General features: G+C 39.2%; 1 protein-coding gene across 1 annotated transcript; it reads left to right on the top strand.

Annotated features, from left to right (window-relative positions):
* Positions 1 to 2,061: 2,061 nt before the first annotated feature.
* On the top strand, positions 2,062 to 17,013 carry SERPINE3 (serpin family E member 3). Its single transcript, XM_071448540.1, has 8 exons — positions 2,062 to 2,187; positions 3,021 to 3,315; positions 5,982 to 6,209; positions 6,849 to 7,046; positions 11,426 to 11,624; positions 12,673 to 12,773; positions 14,825 to 14,911; positions 16,886 to 17,013. The coding sequence occupies exons 1-8, from the start codon at positions 2,062 to 2,064 to the stop codon at positions 17,011 to 17,013; spliced, it is 1,362 nt and encodes a 453-aa protein (XP_071304641.1).
* Positions 17,014 to 20,527: the final 3,514 nt, after the last annotated feature.

Raw genomic sequence — 20,527 nt, 5'->3', positions numbered from 1 at the left:
AGACTCACCCTGATGTGGCACTGGCTTCTCCTTGGACATCCAGTTCTCTATTGTGGATCCCAGTCTGGCACAGAGAAACTTTGAACTTAGGCTGCTAAACTGAACAGGCATGAGAATTTTGGTTCTGACCTTGACTATGATAAATATTCATAACCTTCTACACTTATTTTTTAGCCACAGCTAATTTCACTGACTCTTACTTCTTTCTTACTCCACTGCCTCCAAACTTTCTCGTCATTCACCAGCGGATTTCTTTTCTATTTGTTATATGTAAAGCACATTTCTTATTCCCCATGGTTGCTTTGAACAATGTTGATCCAGTTTTAGTTTTCTGAAGTCCTCTCTGCTTGTCTGTAAACACTGTTCTTGCTGCAAAGATCCTCCACAGCTTTCCTTTCCCAAAACAGTTGCAGGGAGGGAAGATTTGAAACAAACACTCACATTTCTAAGTCTCCTTTGTGATGAGACAAGACCCAGAATATTTTTTCCCTTTCCAACTGAAACTATGCTGTCTTACACAACATTTTTACCAGGTCTAATTTTCAATTATGCCTTCCATAGATACATACCCCAAATTGGAATAGCAACATTTTTGCAAAGTGGGATTTGAATGTTATTTTTGGGCAGTAATGCCTAAAACCTTCAGGGGTTCCCCAGCTTTCATTTAAATCTTAATAAATCCACAGAGGAGTACCAAGAAGGGCAAAGAAATTTCTTTTCAGGTCCAGAGCCTCTGGGAACACCACATCAAATCCAGTGTACAGTCCTCACCAGTGACCAGAGCTAATTTATCTATTGACAGCTCTGAGCCCTTTGAGAAATCACTTGGTGGCCTCTGTTTCATTCCCTCTGAATACATCTCCACTCCAGTGGAAATTGTTAATGATAGCTTCAGCAGAGAGGTCCTCATTCAGCCAAACCCCTAAGTCCAAATGTAATTTTCAGCCTGAAGATACTGCCATTGAAATCTGTGGCAAAATTACATTTCTGCCCGTTGTATTAAACTGTGACTGATCAAGCTGCTGCACCTCACCAGTCCTTGCAGGAATGTGCTCTAAATCCCAGGATCCTGAAACAGACCCCAGTGTCTGCATCAATTCTGGCATATTCTCCAAACAGCAGAGAGAGAGAGTAACAGCACAAGAACAGAAAAAGAGAGGCCCACTGCTTCATTCTCACTTGGGCTCTAATTCCATTGTGTGGCTGCTCCTTCCCTGCTAAGAGTGAAGCAGTAGCACCTGAATTATTGCTTGATTGCAATGCCCTTTTCCCCAATGTCTTCTTTCCCACTTGCAACAAGAATGTATATTGTGAAATGGCCAAGTGTACAACACCAAACTCTGAAGATCAATAAGCTGCAGTTGCTCATTAATTTTTAAGCCAAATCTTGCTTGTCTTAAGTGGCATTGTGAAGCTGTGAGGCTGAACCTGTGAATATGAGGAGCAGGATTTGATCTCATCACACAAAGGAAGCCATGAACAACTGCAACTGCTTTTAAAGCAGTCACAACCACAGCTCTTCTGCTTCTGGTCCATTCAAAGTGGTCCCTTCCTCATTTGCTCTCCTTCAAGTGCAGCACTTCGTTGTTTCTTTCCTTCTGGAAACTAAAGAGTGAAAGAAAATCTTGCTATTTCGGATAGCATTAATTAAAAAAAAAAGGGAAATAAACACATTTTAATTGCACGGGATTTCTGAATAAGGTTTCAAAGTGGGGGTAAAAAAATTAGCTGTGTGCCTGGTACACAGAGAGCCCTTTCTCTTCCCCTTTGTGGCAGAGGAATCAATGGAATTCATATAAAAGGAGGAGGGGGGTGGGAAGAGAGATAGGAGATGCCTTGCTCGGTACCAGCAGGTCACAAGCCTCATGAGGCTCGAGCAGGGCTTGCAAGGAAGTTGCTGACTCTATGTCCATGTGTACCTTTTTGTTCCTTGCCTTGGATTTGCTGGTCAGTGGCATGCTGCTTTGCCTGGCTCTCCATAGAGCTTGTAGCCTACAGGAATTTGGACAGAGTGGTACAGACATCGCCGACAGAGACTCTGATCACTGACTATCCCTTTAAATGCAGTCTCATGACTTAGTCTTTGCTCCACTACCTATTAAAGAAGGAGACAAGACCTTCATAGGCAGCTTCCATTCAGGCACCCAGAAGGACACAGAAAGGCAAGACAATTTAACAGAGCTAACTGTGAGTAAATACAAAGCATTAGAGGTGCTCTCTGGAGCAAAGGGCATGGAGAAAGATTTGTAGGAAATCCTGAGGTGAAAGAAGGTGCAGTAATTTTTAAAATATACTTGCATACAATCTTCAAATGTGGAATTCTGTAAGGAAAGCTATTCTCTCATTTTAACATTATTCCTTTAAATATGAATCTAAGTGTCTCTTAGTAGAACGTTGACCAGTGCTTGATTTCCCATAAAAATCTGATGTGGTGATTTTGTGCTGTAAGCACTGGAGCCTTTTGCAAATACCACCTTTTCTTTCACTGGCATAAATTTCACAGAAGGAATATCTGGGGGGGAAATTTGAAGCCAGCCTTTTGCAAACTTGGATCCAAAGCCCAGCCTGGAGGCTCCAATTAGATTTCTGCACTTCACAAGGGGTGGCCTTCCTTCTGGGAGTGCTGGGTGTGACCCCCTTTCTGCTGGGGACAGGAAGGAGCTGTGGGTGCTCAGCAGCATGGAGATTGCACTGAGGTGTCCCATCATGCGTGCATGTAGCTAATTTTTAACCAAGAGACTGTGTGTCTCCATGCTCTGTAATGGAATACCATCTTACATGCTACAGCATTCTGGAAAATTCAGTTCTCGTTAGTCAACAGAGTCATCAGCACGTCCATACATACCTATTTTCTTTTCTTTTTCTTTTTTTTTTTTAATGTCAGTAGCTACTGAGTAGACCTGGACAAGTATTTTAACAGTTATCATTACTATTGCAAGTGACATCTCAACACTGATGGAAAGTTCCTCTGCCAGCTCAGCCTATTGCTTTTCTAAATATATCCATGTCATTAATTGCAGGTATTAGCTGGTGGAGACTGTTCCCAGCTCATCTTCATGTTGCCCATTTTATTCTCTGCATTCATCCTGTCTGCTTGCTGCACAGCCAAAGGAAACTGCATCTCCTATGATGAGTTGAGAGAGCTGAAGACTGAATTTGCCATCAGTCTCTACCGGCAGGTGTCTGAAGCAGAGAACAGGACCAATCTGGTAGTCTCTCCAGCAAGTGTGGCTGTTTCTTTGGAGCTGCTGCAGTTTGGAGCTCAAGGAAATACCTTTACAGAGCTGCAAGATGTCCTAGGATACAGCATTCATGGTAATGTACTTTAAAAAATCCTTATTGTCTTACTTTTTGTAATAAAGTTACAGCTTTACAAAGGTGACGGAATTGCACACATCATACTAAACCTCTGCTTTCTCTCTCACTGCAAGATGGTTATCTCTGTCTTTGACAGCCAGGTATCAGATGGACAAAGGAAAACTCAAGGGAGTAGTTGACAAACAGGTTATTATTATTCCTCTTTTTTCTGAATCAGTACTTACTCTCTTATGACACAAAATACAGCTACATCTAGAAAAGCTACTTCCCTGAGCAGCAGAATTACTCCAGGCTTGCCAGAGGTCCATTGTGTCCACTGTCCTGGTCTCGTTTGTGTGCTCTGCAAAGAACTGCCAGGCAGAGATCAGTGGTTTTCTCTCCTATCCCACTAAAAAATTTTATGAAACCTGTAGAAGCTGAATTATATTTAAGACTTTTCTAATGCTATTACAACTGGCCAAAAAGATGAAAAGTTATCAGAAGGAGACTGGCAGACAGAGATAAATGTTGACAGATGGATGGTGCAATTGCATCTTTCCCTGAAAGCAGGCTAAAATATAAAACTCACTGGGAATTTGGAAGGGATATGGGAAAGACAGATGTCTTTAAATCCAGCATTAAGTCAGCTGAATTTAAGGATGCTGTTTTCATTTTAGCTCTGGATTATCCTACCATCTCAAATCACATGTCAAAAACTATTTTACATTATGGGCAGAATGTTTATGAAAAGCAGATGACTGCCTCATCTTCAAAATTTGCAGCTTACATACAATACTTATGTATAGAGATAACACTGCTATTTCTCAGCATAAAATTTACCTTCAGGGTATGAAGACTAAAACGCACAGCAATTTCATTGTCCTGTGCTGTAACCAGCTCAGTCACCACCACCATTCTGTGCAGCATTGATATTCAACCCCAGCACAGCAGTAAGAGCTAACTCTGGCTGATCCATACAGATACAGCTGCATGCACTGACACAGGAACAGTGCATCTAAATTATGAGCAGCTGATTTAACAAAGTCTTGCCTACAGGACTCCTATTTCTGTAAATTCAATTCCTAAACAACATAAATGCATACAGGGATTATACCTTGCTTGACACTTCTGGTCATTAGGGGCTCACTTATTATGAAAGGACCTTACAGAATAACATTTAGAAGTTAAATTCAAGCACAGATCTTCACAGAAAATTTAACAGAGAAGTGCAGGGGTTGTTAATGACCTGCTAGCTCTTTTATGCTCTCTTCTTCTCATGTGGCACATCATGGCAAGCAGACATTTTATCTCCATTTGAGCTGTCTGTGGCATAAACCACATGAGCTTTTTCTTTCAGCAATATTAATGCATGAATGTGAAAACAAAGTAGCATGGGATCTATTGTTATTGGTATACAGCGTATTTCCAATAACGGGGAAGGAAACCACTTCCTCAAATGGTCTAAATCAAACAAATAAATTAAATGCTTAGATGAAATTTCCTATAAGATGAATGAACCCAAATTGTGTATGTAGGCATATATGAAAAAATTCTTGTCTTCCAGTAGATGTTTGCATTAATGTTTATGTTGGTCTGCCCTAACCAATTATGGTCAGACCCTTAGCAGGCTGAAAACATCGAAAACATCGATGTTTTATTCACTGCTCACAGAGAATCTGCTCCTAGATGCACTTGTAAACATCTTTCAATGTTTGGGAAATTTGTTCACCTTTATTCCAGTACTAACAAAAACAATGTATAATGGGATGTATCTCTAGGTAACACAGACGAAATGACATGCTTTAAAATGATTTCTCCTTGCTGTTTAATTAAAGCAATTTTGAGCTGTTGTCAAAGTAAGAATTTGGACTTTGGTTAGCTAAGTACTTTGGTGAAGTCATAAGTTTGGGATACCACTCCTCACATTCATCTCTGCTTCTAATTTACCATCTTTGACTTCTCACATCTTCCAGAGAGCTCACCAAGTGCTCCCATACCAATGCAAGACACACAAGAACAATACTTTACACTTCAGACCATGTTTTCTTTAAAAAAGTTTTCTTAAGAAAAAAGCCCACTGTTGTAGACTGTATAAATAAAGGATTCACTTGTCACACATGAAGGAATTTATCAGCTCAGTTTAGCCAGGCCTCATCAGCAATACTGGGCAGTTTGGGACACAATCCTCCAAGAAATTAAACAACACCTAAGGGCCAAGGGTGGCAGAAGGGCCATCAGAGAAATGCCTTTCCTCAGATAGGTGAATAACGTCAGGAGAAGGAGATAGCAGAGTTGTGGCATTGGAAGCTCAGCCAGTCATGGCCAGAGGCACTAGATCTCACTGGTGGGAACTCAGAGAGTGACCAAGAAAGAATAACTACCTTAAGAACTGTGTCTGCATAGAACTGTGAGCCTGGCATGAGACTGGCCACTTGACACATCTGCACTGGAGTGATTTCTACAGACACATGAAGGGAGCTTTCCAACCCCCAGTGCATCACTGTCCGTGGTAGCAGTGCTTGACAGGAATAATCCACAAAGTCAAGGGTGCTCCAGTTGTTATGGGGCTTTAACAGTCAGAGGACACCGGTGTGAGCACTGGAGCTGAAAGCTGCAGAGACCTGGGGCAATCCCTGCTGTCCTTAGCCTCAGCACAATTGCAGTTTCTCTCTCTTGCCTGGCAGACCAAAGCGTGCAGGATTTCATGCACACGGTGGATCAAGCAGTGACTGACTCCAGCCAAGGCACAGTGGTCCAGCTGGGATGTTCCCTCCTTGTGGATGCAGGCGTGCAGCTCTCGCCCGACTTCGCCAAGCGTGCCGCGCGCTGGGCCAACAGCAGCCTGCTCCAAACCAACCTCACCGACCCCAACACCACCCACACACAGGAGTGGATCACCACTGACCTTGCAGGTACCATAGGGACCCACAGGAATGGTTGCATATGAATGAAATGTAAAAAAAGAGTAATAGGAGGAATTGCATTTAACCAAGCATAAAGATTTTTGCCACGCTCTGTGTTGCCCAAATCAAGGCAGGAAACCTAATTCTTGTGCTAACACTCATCTGTAATGTGAAGAAAGAGCTGGAATAGGTCTGAATCTGTAAGCAGTGTCAAGCTGCTAACCACTTTTTCTTGTTCCCTTAATTTTTAAGAAGGCAATCATTTGCAGTGTTCTCAGTTTTTATTAGGAACTGCCAAATTCCCCTTGGACCATATTCATGGCACTGAATGCTTTCATGGTGCTACAGGGGACACACAGAGGTGTAAGCTCAGCAGCCAGACTCTAACAAGTCACAATGGGGAATAAAAGCACTGCCAGCTCAATCTCAACCATGGAGAGAGCATGGACCAACAGGCAGCCCCAGCGAGGTGCAGGTGTAACTGGGGAGGGGAAGGTAGAGGGTGAGCAGTGCCTTGTGAGCTGTGCCTCTTGGCCTTAGGGAAGGACAGTGGTCTCAGCTTGCTTTATTTAGTCACATGGACCTGGCCTTTAGGCCTGGGCATGTAGGACTGCATGTGTCCCCCTGCCTTGTCTCTTTTCCTTGCAGATGGGGATATGCACGGGATGACACCAGAGAGCACTGGGTCATCGCTCAGCCAGGTCACCCTGGTGAGCACCCTGTACTTCAGAAGCACATGGCAAAAGAAGTTTTCCTTCATGGATTCCCAGATGTTGCCTTTTACCACGCCAGAGGGCTTGACCCTGAAAGTGCCTACCATGCACCACACAGCTGAAGTTAACTATGGTAACTGTCCTTGATCCATATTTGATCTACTGTGCAATATGGAACAGATTTATTTCATTTCCCCAGATACCACACTAAGATGAGTTGTTTTCCCAGCTTGGAGAGTCTCAGAAGAAGTCCCATCAAGTGAAAAGACCACCCAGGTGACCAAATTGACTCCTCATAATTCCAGGCAATCATAAAACAGATCCTGGGTTCAAAATGGTTTCTAAAATATCTACAGTCCCTGTCCCATCCCTCATAGACCAACACCTCCCACTACTCCATTACAAACTTGTCAGCTGTAGGAAACAGTCAAAAGGCACCAATACATTGTCCCAGGAGAAAGAAAGATGAGAGACTGAGGGATGACTGACTGATACACTGCAATATACAAAGTCCTTTACAATTGCATGGAGCTGGTTAAATAAAGCTGGCTAGAAAGGGGCTACAGTAGGAATCACATCTGACCCTATGACAGAGGGGCAATTAAGACTAAAATTATATCAAGCCCCTACCAATTTGATTTGCTGGATAAGAAATTTCCTGGCCCCTCAGCCAAATCACTGGCCCTTGAATGTGTGAGCATCAGAGGGAGCAGAGCATAACCAGGAGCACCAGCACTGCAGACCTGCAGATGTGGTCACAGCCGGCCTCCAAGTCTTTAGGGAAAAACTGCAGATCTTGAGGGACAAATTCTAGAAAAAGAAAATAAATTCTTATGTCATGTATACCAAATCAGCAGATGATCTCAGCATGAGCTTAAAACAGTATAAATATAGGTCAGACTTTTATTTGTATAATATATGAATACAGTGTAGGCTACTTTCAAAGATTTGATGTATGTAGGTTGCTGACAGAAGGACTCATGCTGCAGGCATAATTTTCTGCCACCAGGAATTGTGCCAGTTAGCTACACAATCTCTTTCAAAATATAAAAAGCTCTTTTCTCTCCTACTCTAAATTTCAGAACTGCACTTGGGTAAAAACTGTCCAAATTCCAAATCTAATTTTTTTCAAGACAGATTTGTATCTCTTAACATCCTGACTGATTTATCCTTTAAGTTAAATAGCTTCTCCTCAGCTTTGATATTTACTCCAAAATTGCAAATCACCAAATTTTCTCTCAGTTTCCTAATAGCTAAGATGAAGATCCAGGCTCTTCTAAACTATTCAAAAACCAAATGCTCCAAATTCTCTACTGGTTCTATTTTTGAACTTTTCCAATTTAAATTAATTTTTCTTGAAAATGACCAGAAATGTACACAAAACTGTCAATGAGGGCATGCTTGATAAAATGCTTTCACAGTCTCTATGTCTTGATAAAAATACCTCTTGTAGTGTATTGCAGAACTGGCTCAGGGTGGTTACACAAGGTTGGCCCCACTAGGGCCTTTTTCCTTTTGGCATTTTTTCCCTAGGTAAATCAGGAGGAGGGAAATCTCCAGAGGTATATAAATTCTTTGTGTGTTTTTGACCCACCATTTTGTTTTCATCACTCCAGTTGTCATGGCAAACATGACAAACATCTCACTATTTGATAAAAGTCTTGAGCATTGGCAATACTTTAGAAAGCTACCAGTGATCCTTTTCAGCCTCTTGTACCTTTGCTCATTGTAGTTTCCCCTTCAAGAGGCTGCTTGCTGCCTTGCCTTTCTGGTTCTAAGTGCCACCATTTCTACCTGTAAATAGTGGCACAGTGAAACAATATTTAATGTTTTACCTAAAATTAGATGGCTGAATCTATGCTTTTTTATCAAATTAGTTAACGAGTCAAAAAAGTTTATAACTTTGTTTGCCAGTCTACATGATATTGCAATTTATTTCACTTTCTATTTCTCTCTGTGACCTGATTATTCTTTTCTCCAGAGTGTCCTAAAACTTCTCAAAGACAGACCTAAAGTTTCTGAGATTGCCTTCTTTTTCTTACAAATGTACTCCTGCTCCCTAGTAATGGGAAAAAAACTGAATCATCAGGCTATTAAAAATCTTTGCTGACTCATTTGCAATTCCACATCCAAGTTCTTCTCATATTCTGGGGTGGTCATTAAGGCCCCAGATTATTAAATGACAGAAGGCAGGATGCTGCTGTTGCTTGTACAAGTAGAGATCTCAGGTAAAGCCAATTACCAGGAGTTCCACAGCTGAGCTGCATTCTCTGACAATATATTTGCTCCAGAGTCCTTGCAAAGTTGATGTGAAATTATTTGTTGTGCACTTTTGACCACTTGCCAAAACACAAGGTACTCCATCCTATCATCCTTAAGTAGGTAGCTAGAGCACTACATTTTTGCACAGAAAAGGATAGACAAAATATTTGGATTACCTTTCATCCAGGCTGAAATGTGTAAGCTCTTTGCAGCTGGAGAGATTTTTGAGCAAAGCCAAAATAGAAGGGATCATTTGAAATTTGCTGGTTGTCAGATTTGATTGGGCCAATTCAATCTTTGTCACTAAAAAATCCAGAAACATTTCTAACAAATCAGTTTAAAATTAATGCAAAAGACTGGCTCAGTACAACTGTAGAGAGGACTGAGATGACTGTCCTTCATTATTAAATGATAGCAGCTGTGTCCCACAAGGATCTGAAACACAGAGTGAGAAAGATAAGCTGTGGCCTGTTATCAGTTGCAGCATTTACGACATTGTTTATCCTTTTAACATTGCCACACAGAACAAACCAGCCTGGGGACAAGTAAGACTGCTCTAAGAAAATGTCAACATTACTGTTCACACACACTTCTTAAACACCACAACCATTTTACATATTCATTTTTGCAAGCAATTTGTTAACAACGTTTGAATTCTAATTTAGCATATGTGTAATCCTTATGGGATGCTCAAAATTACTTCAAGCAACAAACACTAAATGTTCTAACTCAATAATCTAAAGTCTTGAATTTCTTTCTAATTAATAAATAAGGATTGTATAACCTTTGTGCAGAATGTGCTGACTTCAAAATACCAGCATGCCAACAAATTATACCACTCATGTCCAGTGCAGTGCAAATATAAATCTTCCGTGCCTGCCCATTAGAAAGCAGAACATATTTTCCCAGCAAATTATCCACATGCTGGGAGTTGGTTTTAACAGAGCAATTCTCTCTCCAGATTGCAAGGCAGGAGGGCTAAGAGCCTAAAATTTAATCTAGCAGAACAATCAACACTTAATGAATCCTATCTAATCCATATCTGCAAAACTAACAAACACCGTACACAAAATATTTGAGACATCCTATAGCTATGTATTTATTGACAAATATTTAGGTATTATGACCATGAGCTATCCATACACAGTTATTTACAGCCACTGACTCAAGTAGTGTGAGCATCTACTCTTGAAGATACAACAGCTACAACTGGGTGAAGGAGGTGTACATTCAATATTTTGGATGGCCTGCAGTAAAGGCAGTAAGGCTTTCACTTGTGCCCTGTACTTAAGTTGTACTTAACTCCTGGCCCACTAACGATTGCTGAGTGTTCCTGAAATGCTACTTACTGGATTCTCAGATGAAAAAATAAGGAAGCAAAATTGTGACAGCCAAATCTGTTCTATTGTATAACAGAATCCATTAGGAATGTCTGGATTAATTGGTTTTTTGGAATATGGGATGAAAATGGTACTTTTAAATGGCTGTTACAAATTGCTGTAAAACGAATTGCAAGTTTGGAAGCTCTCCAGCTTTTCTCTCTCTTTTACTTTTGACACTACTTATTATGACCTTCATCTGACTGTGATAAGTCTCTGTACCTAGATTTTAAAAAATTATAAATTTGGTACTTAAATAAAAATAGTCAATGCTTAAATAAGCATATATTAGCTCTTGTTTAATATAACTATTTTTTATTGAAATAAGATTAAAATTGATTTTTAAAAGTAGTAAAGATGAAAACATGAGCCAAAGTAGGTTTCAATTAATCAGCTAGGACACTCTACATTTTCTTTTTGTAATTCCTATCTGTTGTAGTAAAATTTTAGTGAAAAATACGATAAAATTGTAAGTTCATTCAAAGAACATACATTGTGGGAAGAGTCATCATAGTTGCTGTCATTGCCTTGGTAGTTCTGGGGTTTTTGTCCCCAAACCGAGCAAGCAGGACAGCTGTTATATGGAACAGTAATAAAATACCCATGCTCTGTTGAAGTGTTTCTTCAGGTGCTGACACTGCTTGGCACTGACACTGCTCTGCCAAGGTATCTGTGTCTCTGGCACACTCAGCTCTGTTCAGGTGAGTTCACAGCAGCCTGAGCTGGCTTCAGGAGCCCAGGAGCTGGAGACCACTCCTTACATCCCACCACAGCTGCTCTGAACTGCCTGCTGATCCCAGCATGGGTTGTGGGTTCAGGGTTTTCTTCCCACTTGAATGATGAAATAAGATCTCTCTTTGCCCACCCACAGGCCAGTTCCAGACTGCAGCTCTGGAGGCTTTCAGCGTGGTCGAGTTACCCTACCTGGGAGAGAAACTCAGTATGTTCCTTGTGCTTCCCAGCCACAAAAGAACACCTCTGTCCCAGATTGAGTCTCACCTTTCTGCCAAAACCATAACCCTCTGGGCCAACAGCTTGAAGAGAACAAAGATGGACATTTTTCTGCCTAGGTAAGCAATGTTAGCACAATGGATTCACTACTTTAGCTGTCAGAATTCCATGTGACCAGCGCTGACACAAGCAGAGTGTGAGCAAAATCAAATTACATGCTTTTGGTTTCATTATTCATCACATGATCAGAGATGCTCTAACCCTTTCTTAAACCACAAAAGCTGAGCCAGGAATGACAAGACTTTCTGGTTACACTCTGTACTGTTTAAAAAAAACCCACAGTATTTCAATTGATGCTACAGCTTTTACTTACAATTTGTTTGGGGTATAAATCCTTTAAGGAGCTAAACCAGAGAAATGTTGCTAGACCTTTCCCACACTCACTTTTCTCTTTGTTTAAGGAAGAACAAACATATAACCTCCTAAAGACGCACTATTTTGTTTTTCTTAAACTTGCCAGAGTACTAAAAAAGCATGGGACAAAGAGCTTGGTCCCCCTCCAGCAGCCATAACCATCTTTCCATGCACAAAGCAGGTTTCACTTATCCATTTTCCACTTTAGTCAGTTGTTGTTTTAGCAAACACCTATGCTGGAGGTATTTTCTATCATCTACTCCAGTGAAATTGCATAGCAGGAGGAATTAGGCACAGAAGGCTTTATGTGGCTGTATCCATTGTATGGACTAGTATGGAAGGGCTTCATTATACATGTCCCCTACAACATATTCATCACATTAACAGAGCACTGAAAACCAGTGTGGACATTAATATTTGTTTTCTTCAAGCTAATTTTTGGGAAATATTTCCAAGGGCCATTTGCTATAGCCAAAAATAACATTAGAAAGAGAACACTTCATGCAAATGCAGAATTCACATGTCAAGAAGACTTAGTAGCAATCTGATTGAGAGGGATTCCTTCTGTTAATGGCTTCAGGTGAAAGTGAGCTACTTTTCTGCAAATACACCATCAGACAATGCACCAGGCTCATACAGGAAGAGATGGATGAAATTCAAAGGCTTGAAATAAATTGTATTTGTTAATGGCATTTAATTCTACAAAACTCTACAAATCCTGCATTTAAATAAATTCTATCATATTCATTTCAGGTTCAGTATTCAAAGCCTTTTTGACCTAAAGACAGTTCTTTCTGCCTTGGGAATTAGAGATGCATTTGATCTCATCACTGCTAATTTTAAAGGCATTTCAGGTAAGAGGCTTCACTGAATACAAAATGATCCTTGACCCAATAGTTGCAGATTCTTACATTTGAATGATTTGTTAGACCTGCCTGACTCTTCTGAATTGATTGTACTTCTTTAGCTGTGAAACTCTAAAGCACAATTCACACTCAACTGCAACTGTATTTTGAGCTGTTTTCTAGGAAAGAGGAACCTGAAAAGGACAGGTTTGGTTTTGGTCTTGAACTTACTTTTTTCTTGTCTATAAGATTAAAACTGTCACGACAGTGTAGGCCTGGGAAAACGGTTATTTATTCAGAAATTTAGGATGCTTTAGTAAAACTTACATTCCTGTTTGTGTTTTCAAATAGTTATTTAACAGTGAGAGGGATGCTGGACCAACAAGTGTATATTCCAACTCCTGACACTGCAAACAATACTGGTTTATGCCCAGGCTATATTATCTTGCTAATCCAGTAATCAGTATACAAAGTTATACTTTCCCTTTGCTAAAATACTGTTGTTATGGTTAAATTCCTCTGCTCCTTGGAAAATTTGTCCCCATTTAATATTAAATGAAAAATAAAGAACCCACATTATTTATTCTTTTTGACTCCTTCCAGCAACAAAATATTTCAACTTAAGTCATTTCTGCTCACAGTAAAGACTTGGGAGTGGTAGCTGCCCAGCAAGCAGCTCACATTCTTGTGCATGTGAGTGAATAAATGAAATTGCTCCAATTTAGACAAACCTGCTTTTACAGAAAAGTTGCTTTCTGGGGATGAACCTCAGAAGGCACATTACTCATGGAGTTTTTTATGCTGCTCTTAAAATTGAACATAGCAATGTTCCATTGCAATATAGATCTCAGACTGCACAGCGATGAACATTAAAATAATTTGTTACTGCTCACTGCTGTTTTGCTTATTGCAAACAAATGTTAATATACTGATAAATTACACAAGGATGTATTTTATAAAGGTAATATCTATTTAAATAAGATAAACACTTTGGGGAAATTAATTCCATAAACAATATAATTTAGCAGCTTCCCTTTGGCTTTTGGCATACAGGATAAGGCTTGTAGAAGTATTTGATCCTGCCCTGGCAGGGTTATGGAACAAAGGATATGTTGAGACCCTATTTAGTTCTAGCCTTACAGCACCATGTCATAGCAGTAGGGCTCTATGTGGTCTAAGAGTTATGTAAGGCAGAGTTCACAAGGAAAATGTATCTTTTACTTAACCAATAGTTAAGTAAAAGATGGGGGGGAAAAATAGGTAAATTTTCATAGGTAAGTTTTCATTTCCTCTTGTGTATGAAGCAGAAGGATAAGCTTCGAAATATTTACTCTCAGATCACATTTAGCAAACAAATGTGTTACTTCATTTCAGACCTGAAATAGCTTTTTTAGACTTGAAAGCTTGTTTTTTTCCCCCTCAACAATGTGTAAGATTTATCTACTTTTTAAAATTCTTCCTCTCCTTAGTTTTGTCCTGCTTGAATCCCTCCCAGTTTTTCTGACTAGACAAAATTAATACAGAAATAGATAAAATTCTCTTTTAGCATTTCTTTGATTTTACCTACATGTTGGACTTGATCCTTGAACTCAGACAAGGAAAAAAAAAACTTCTCTACCTTTCCTGCTTTCTGTCTTGTACAGGCAGCTGGAGAAAAAGAGACTTGTAACACTCTCTTCAGTGTCTTTCAGAAATTAATTCTTTTCCAAGATTCATTTTATGTCACTTCTATTGTTTCTTCCTGAAGAACATTTTTTCTACATTTTCCTTTCCAAGGGTTCTTCAGTTCTTTCATTGCCCTCACTCTGTTAAAGTTTCTATTTTCACTCTGTAACCTTGCCTTCTGCCACAAAGCTGAGACCTCTCAAACTAGTAACTCCCATTCAGCATTCAATCCATTCTAACCATATAGTGGAGAGCAGTCAAAGGCTGAAATACATAACAGTTATGTGATCCTTAGATTCTGCACAAAAAAAAGGTAAAAGCATTCTGATTATTTTTTAAAAATATGTTTGTAATAAAATGCAGAAAATAACTTATTAATTTTGGGGGTTTTGCAGAGCAAGATAGTCTTTATATTTCAGAAGCTATCCACAAAGCAGAGATTGAAGTAACAGAAGATGGTACAAAGGCATCAGGAGCTACAGGTAAATCAAATACTCAGACAAACTTCTCAATTCTGGAGCTTACCACTATAAAACCAACTACTAGTCTTTAATTTAAAACAAAACAAACAAGCATGGTAGAATTCACATGTATGCCTAAAAAACTTTTGTATTTAACACATTTCTATTTTATCTTTGCAATTGCTCATAAGAAACTAATTTTTGATGTCCGACTAAGGTGTAATGGCTGAAATGAAAAAAACAACATTGCCAGTTCAGGGAAAATTCAGTTTGAGAAAATATACCACTTATTTTTCTGCTGGTTAAATATCTATTTGTTCAGATCATAAGAACAAAAAATGAAAAAAGGTTAGTAATATTTTATCTATAACCCCTGAACTATTATAGGATTTGAGGATGATTTCTTTGATAGCATTAATGGTAATGATGGACAAGTCTTATGCAAACAAGCTTGATTCTTATATACTTTGAAGTGTGACCTTCATGTGCAGTAGCTCCTGCTAACAGACCACTTCCACATGAGCAGATGGGTCTGGGTGAGTGGGAGACTCAGAGCAAAATCTCAGCCACGGACTACCCAGTCAGTACATGACTCATTCACCATTAACCACATCTCACCTTCCTGCTTCCCTGGGCTGTACCCAGGATAAATGTGCTCCACATCACAAGTGCTGGTGGGTCCTTAGCTGGGGACCAGGGCACTCTATCACTTCTCCTCCTTGCTCCTAGGGAGGAATTCAAGAGCATGTAGAGAGCATGGCAGTGCATCTCACTGTGGTGCCCAAACTGTTGCACATCCCCTCGCTCCAACATCCCACAGCTGCAATGCCAAAAAGGAACCTGGGCACACCTGAATTGATGTATTCAGTATTCCTCTAGAAACAACCCTGAATAAGACACACGTGTACATACCGGGGTACGCAGAGCACATCTGGCATAACTAAGTTAAAACTGTACAGCTCTGCAGAAAGGTTAAGTTTTGTAACAGTTTTAACCTCTATCAGAGCAGTAATATTTTTAATAACTTTGTGGTAAGGCCCATACAAAAGAAACACTTTAAGGTGACTTCAGTTACACTTGAAAAACTAAGAGAAAAATACCTTTATCCCCTTGAAACCAATGCAAAAACATCCCTTAACTCCAGTCAGACCAAGCTGACAAGCAGATTTTAAAAATTGCAATTACAGTTATTGTTTACTTTAAAAGCTTTGGATCTAGTCACATGATGACTTGAAGCTAGGCACTTTTTTTTTTCAAGCACCAAAATAGTGCCTTCTTAAACTAGTTTTCTTGTGTCTTACTATTACTTGAATTTTCAAACTAATTCAATAGTTTTAACTGTTCAAAAATAATCCAGATCTGGTGGGTTTAGTGGTGGGTTTTTTTACAATATATTCTTAATACTATATAGCTAAAAGGAAGAATTTATTTAAACAAGATGTATTTTAATAATAGCTGAGCCATCATAATTCTTAAAAACTCTTTATTTAATTGAATAATTAACCCACAACAGAGAGGAAAGACAGTCATGAACTGAGTTGAAGATACTTTGTTGAGAGTTCTGACAAGAGAAATTCCAGGATGATGTAGGTATTTCTCTGCTGCTTGTGTCCCAACTGGATAAGGAACTATATTTGCCCCTTGCTTATCTTTTTCACCAGAACAGCATAGCTAGGAACTGGCTAACAGGTGAGACAATAGGTAGGACTTCAGCAGAGTTAGGAATGTGATGACAACACCAATTACCTTTGAGATACAATGCCAGGCAGACATCCTTCAGCACTGAAATATGCATGAATCACCTGCGTGTAGTCTCACAACTCCTGACATGTTAATTTTGCCAGACTGATCTCACTTGGATAAAATTGTTGTTTTAGTCTTAAAGTAAAGAAGCAATTCAAAAGTCAAGGTAATAGCCAGAGCTTGAGGGCACTGTATGGAAGATGGAAAGAAAAGAAGATGCATTTTACTGATGTTTTCTTTGTTGCATTACAGCAATGGTCTTACTGAAAAGATCTCGAACACCTATTTTCAAAGCAGACCGACCTTTCACATTTTTCCTGAGACAAGCTAATACAGGTATGCACGCTCTGCCTTCCAGGAGCAGAATCCCACACAGGTAGCACTGAAATCAATACAAATAGCATGCCATTCCTCAGTCCAGGAAACTTCAAACAACCACAGAAACAGTGGGGACTGGGGTTTTAAAGCACAGATTTTCATTTCCTAAAAAAGAATGTATAATAGTCATAGAAGTCTAAGAAGCCAGATTAGCCTCTTCTTTGGACATGCAGAATGTGCTCAAAAAATTTCTATCAAAATTATAGGCACTAGAGAGATCTTACGGATGCTGAACATTCCAGCATCAGAAACTGATCTCTACAGAGCAATTCAATTTACAAACGGGCTGGACCAGCTGGATTAACATCTGAAGTAGTTAAAATAGAACCCTTTCCCTATAAAGGAAACTTATACTGATAGCAAACAGACTTCTGCCAAAAATGTCTTTGCAACTGTTAACTCTTTTCTTGCAAATGACCTCCCCTAGCCACCAAACAAAAACCACACAAAATATCCAAACAGAACTGCGGAGCACATCTTAGAGTGAAGCATCACAGTGCTCCTTTAGCTTCAGTAGTGGATTATAAGTCTCATTTCAGACATCCAATCACATTAAGTTACTCCAGAATGTCTGCCAAAATAAAACACCCTTTAGCTTGTTGGCAATAATAAAGAACTGCATTATTCACCATTTAGCAGTTATTTGCTACTCTGAAGCATCAGGCCAATATCCAACAACTCTTATCATTCCTAACAATGCAGTAATTTTGCACCTGAAGTATTTTCCTACAAATCGTTCAAACCACCACATTTCTCTCATAACTGGGGCCACAGCCATTTAGACCTTCAAGGAACATACAGATATTTATAGGGTTCAGTAAAACACTGGGGCCTTGCACAAAGACAGAAATAATTCCCCTTATCTGCTTCCAAGCAACAGACACTGTTCTCTTAGTCAGTGAATACCTGTGTATGTAACATTTTGTTTTAAAAACCCCTATCATGAATTTTGACCATAGTGCAAGCATACAAAGAGAAAATTACTGCCTTGGTTGGAATTTTGTTTTAAATATGCTTTGGCAATCATTACCAGTCAATGAATAAAAGTATTTTACTTGGCAAATACAGAATTTTAAAATGAAAAGGCATTAATAAGCTCACCTGTGAAACATGAGCCACAGACTCTTCAGGATTAAGAACAAACTTACTTTGGTGAATAAAATTGTCAGTTTACAATATATATAAATTATATAAAGAGGAAGGAAATCAGACTGTAAAACAGGATTTTTATGTGAAGCATAAACTACATACCTTCCAATCAACTCAAAATCAAAAATAATTTCTGTAATTCAAGCTTTTTAATGCAAAAAGTGAAAACATTCAGACATTTCATTTGCTCAGACTTAGTGATTCAAGTTTTTGAGGTATGGAAAACTTGAACAGGTAAACAAGATCTATTTTTCATCCACCTGTCTAAAAGTGCTTAAAACTTCTATGCCCATAAAGTTCTTAATGAATCTTTATGTAGACCAAAAGTATTCATTGCATCAATTTTCTAGTAATAGCAGAAATATGTTTTCCAATACTTAAAATAGCATAGTTCTGCTCAAAATAATTGAAAAATTTTGGAGTTTTTTAATCTGAATTTCAGGTTTAAGCATATTCTCTTTGAAGGACAAGCAAGGTAACATTACAAATAACCAAAAAAATCCAGTCAACCTGAGGCAGTAATTTCATTCTCTTCTGTAACAAAAATATGAACACAAAGAACTTAGGTTCTGTTGTGCTCAGTTTAGGTTTCAGATTTTAGCAGGTTCCTGGTTTGGGTTACCAATTATTTAGAAAGGTGATTTTAATACAGAAATGTTTAGATTATTTTAAGACAAACATACAATTGCAGTCAGTTTTTCCATACAGTGAACAATTCTATGATCTGCTAGCTCCATGCCTAACTTATGTATTTAAACTGTACTGCACCTAGAAAATGCAGCCCCAAACTGAAATAATGTTAAAACTGTTTTCATTTACAGGTTCAGTACTTTTTATAGGAAGAGTTACAAATCCTTCATCATAAGCACTAAATGCATATACTGATTTCTGCTCCTCCTGTGATGAACTTTCCTCCAATGAAATTAAAGGCTACATTGTATGTATTTATTAAAACACAGTTTTAAGCACATCACTGTTCCAAGAATCACCACTACCTTATTGCATTGTAGACACTGTTGAAACTTAGAGCTGTCTAGGAATCATCAGTACCACAACTACAGCAAAGACAGTGTCCAAATAAACATTTGCAAAAAAATGGAACAGGTTTAGCCTCCTAAATGTTTAACAATGAGCCCACAGCTTCTCTTTAACTTTATCATGGCTAAAGTCAGCTTGACTGTTGCTGATTATGTAGGTGATTTGAGTGAAAACAACCCACAAGAAAGCTTTGTCATGTTATTTTTCAAGCACAATTTCATTTCCTTGTCCTGAAGTCCAAAGCTTAAGAATAAAACTGAAATTCAGCCTGACCTCAGACAGTTATAACCCAGCTGATATAGAAGGTAACAAGCAAGCAGCAAAATGCTGTGAAAAGAAATTGAAATTGAAAGACATTTTCAAAACTGACACAGAATCATTAAGGTTGGAAAACACCTCTTAGATCATAGAGTCCGTCCATTAACTCAGCACTGCCACGTCCCCCACTAAACCAAGTCCCTAAACACCACACCCACACACTTTTTGAATGCTTCCAGGATGGTGATTCTACCATGTGCCAGGGGCAGCCTGCTCTCGACAAAGCAGGTAAGAAGCAGAATTACCCACTCAGTGACCAAACAAATAGTGCTAAAAGAGGCAGCAGCACTACCTCTACTGTCTTTGAAGCATACACAACATAGAACAGACATGCCAGAAAAACACTGAATGCGACTCCTGGCATCATGAAAAATGGGGGCTGGTTTTCAGCATCCTGACAAAAGTTGGGATATGGCAAGTGTTCAGCAACTCATGGCACAAGCATCAGAAACCCAGGCCCATAAAGATTTTGGGTGGAGACAGCAAACCACTACTCCCAAGAAAAGCACCAGAGGACTGTTTTAATCAGCTCCCATTGAATCAAACAAAGCCTTGCAGATAACCCAGAGCATCCAGGACAGCTGAAAGATGTGGCCAGTAAAGCAATCAATGGTATTTTGTGTCCAGGCAGCAGCACTCTGTGGCTGTTCCCACACTTGTAAACCGGTAAAATCTTCTGACACAGAAAACCTCTGTGCAGCCTTCCTCAAAGGCTACTTTCCCCCTGCTTTACTGCACTGTATCCCTGAATAAAACCACAGGGTTTGTCATGGCTACAGATGTGCTTATAAAACATCACTTTGTTATGCTGGCCACCAAAAGTGCAAAGTACACAAGATATACTGCAGCTGCAATTCAGCATTATCTCTCTTTCACTCATTCTGATTAAGAGCAGAACATCCAGTGATACAAACCCACTGTTCAGTCTTTAACACTGATAACAGAACACAAGCTCTGGAAAGGGAAGGCAAAACAAATAATTTCGATAAAAACTATACTCAAACCTACACA

The sequence above is a fragment of the Agelaius tricolor genome, unplaced genomic scaffold (assembly GCF_023055355.1).
Source record: "Agelaius tricolor isolate 1412-34295 unplaced genomic scaffold, bAgeTri1.0.p SCAF_26, whole genome shotgun sequence".
In the NCBI taxonomy this organism is placed as follows: Eukaryota; Metazoa; Chordata; class Aves; order Passeriformes; family Icteridae; genus Agelaius; species Agelaius tricolor.
This window is presented reverse-complemented; position numbering and strand designations above follow the sequence as displayed.

Excerpts from the sequence above, each read along its gene's own strand:
- SERPINE3 (XM_071448540.1), top strand. The coding sequence starts at position 2,062 with ATGCAGTCTCATGACTTAGTCTTTGCTCCACTACCTATTAAAGAAGGA. Across the intron at positions 3,316-5,981 it reads CCTAGGATACAGCATTCATG|ACCAAAGCGTGCAGGATTTC; the intron begins GTAATGTACTTT and ends CTTGCCTGGCAG. Across the intron at positions 6,210-6,848 it reads GATCACCACTGACCTTGCAG|ATGGGGATATGCACGGGATG; the intron begins GTACCATAGGGA and ends TTTTCCTTGCAG.